Consider the following 366-nt stretch of genomic DNA (forward strand, 5'->3'; position numbering starts at 1 on the left):
AGCTGGGGGCCCCTCAAGGGGCCCCTCTGTTAATACAGGAGATGATGGGGGGCCCCCATCTCTTGGGCTGCTGTGTAGCGGTGTTGAAGGCTGAGAGGGGGGGCCCCTGGGGGCCCCTCTGGGGGCCCCCGTTGGCAAGAGGGTACTGGGGGAGCCCTGGCTGGGTGGTGGTGGTAGTGGTGCTGCTGCTGCTGCTGCTGCTGCTGTTGTTGCTGCTGGGGGCAGGCGATCTTCACTCTTGCTGCAGCGACAGCAACAGCAGCAACAGCCTCTGCTGCTGCTGCTGCTAGCAGCAGCAGCAGCAACAGCAGCAGCAGCAGGTGCTGCTGCTGCTTTGATGCGGGGCCCTCCACTGTGTTGTCGCCC

The 366-nt window shown here is 65.3% G+C and overlaps 1 protein-coding gene across 1 annotated transcript in view; it reads right to left on the bottom strand.

The window, feature by feature from the left end:
* The window catches only part of EMH_0055160 (uncharacterized protein), a gene marked incomplete at both ends in the record, with an annotated part of 2,476 nt that overhangs the window by 1,536 nt on the left and 574 nt on the right, over window positions 1-366 (bottom strand). The window contains one exon of the mRNA XM_013497202.1: window positions 267-364. Coding sequence (XP_013352656.1) covers window positions 267-364 — 98 coding nt within the window. The remainder of the gene's footprint in view (window positions 1-266; window positions 365-366) is intronic.

The sequence above is a fragment of the Eimeria mitis genome, genomic scaffold (assembly GCF_000499745.2).
Source record: "Eimeria mitis Houghton genomic scaffold, Emh_scaff2531, whole genome shotgun sequence".
In the NCBI taxonomy this organism is placed as follows: Eukaryota; Apicomplexa; class Conoidasida; order Eucoccidiorida; family Eimeriidae; genus Eimeria; species Eimeria mitis.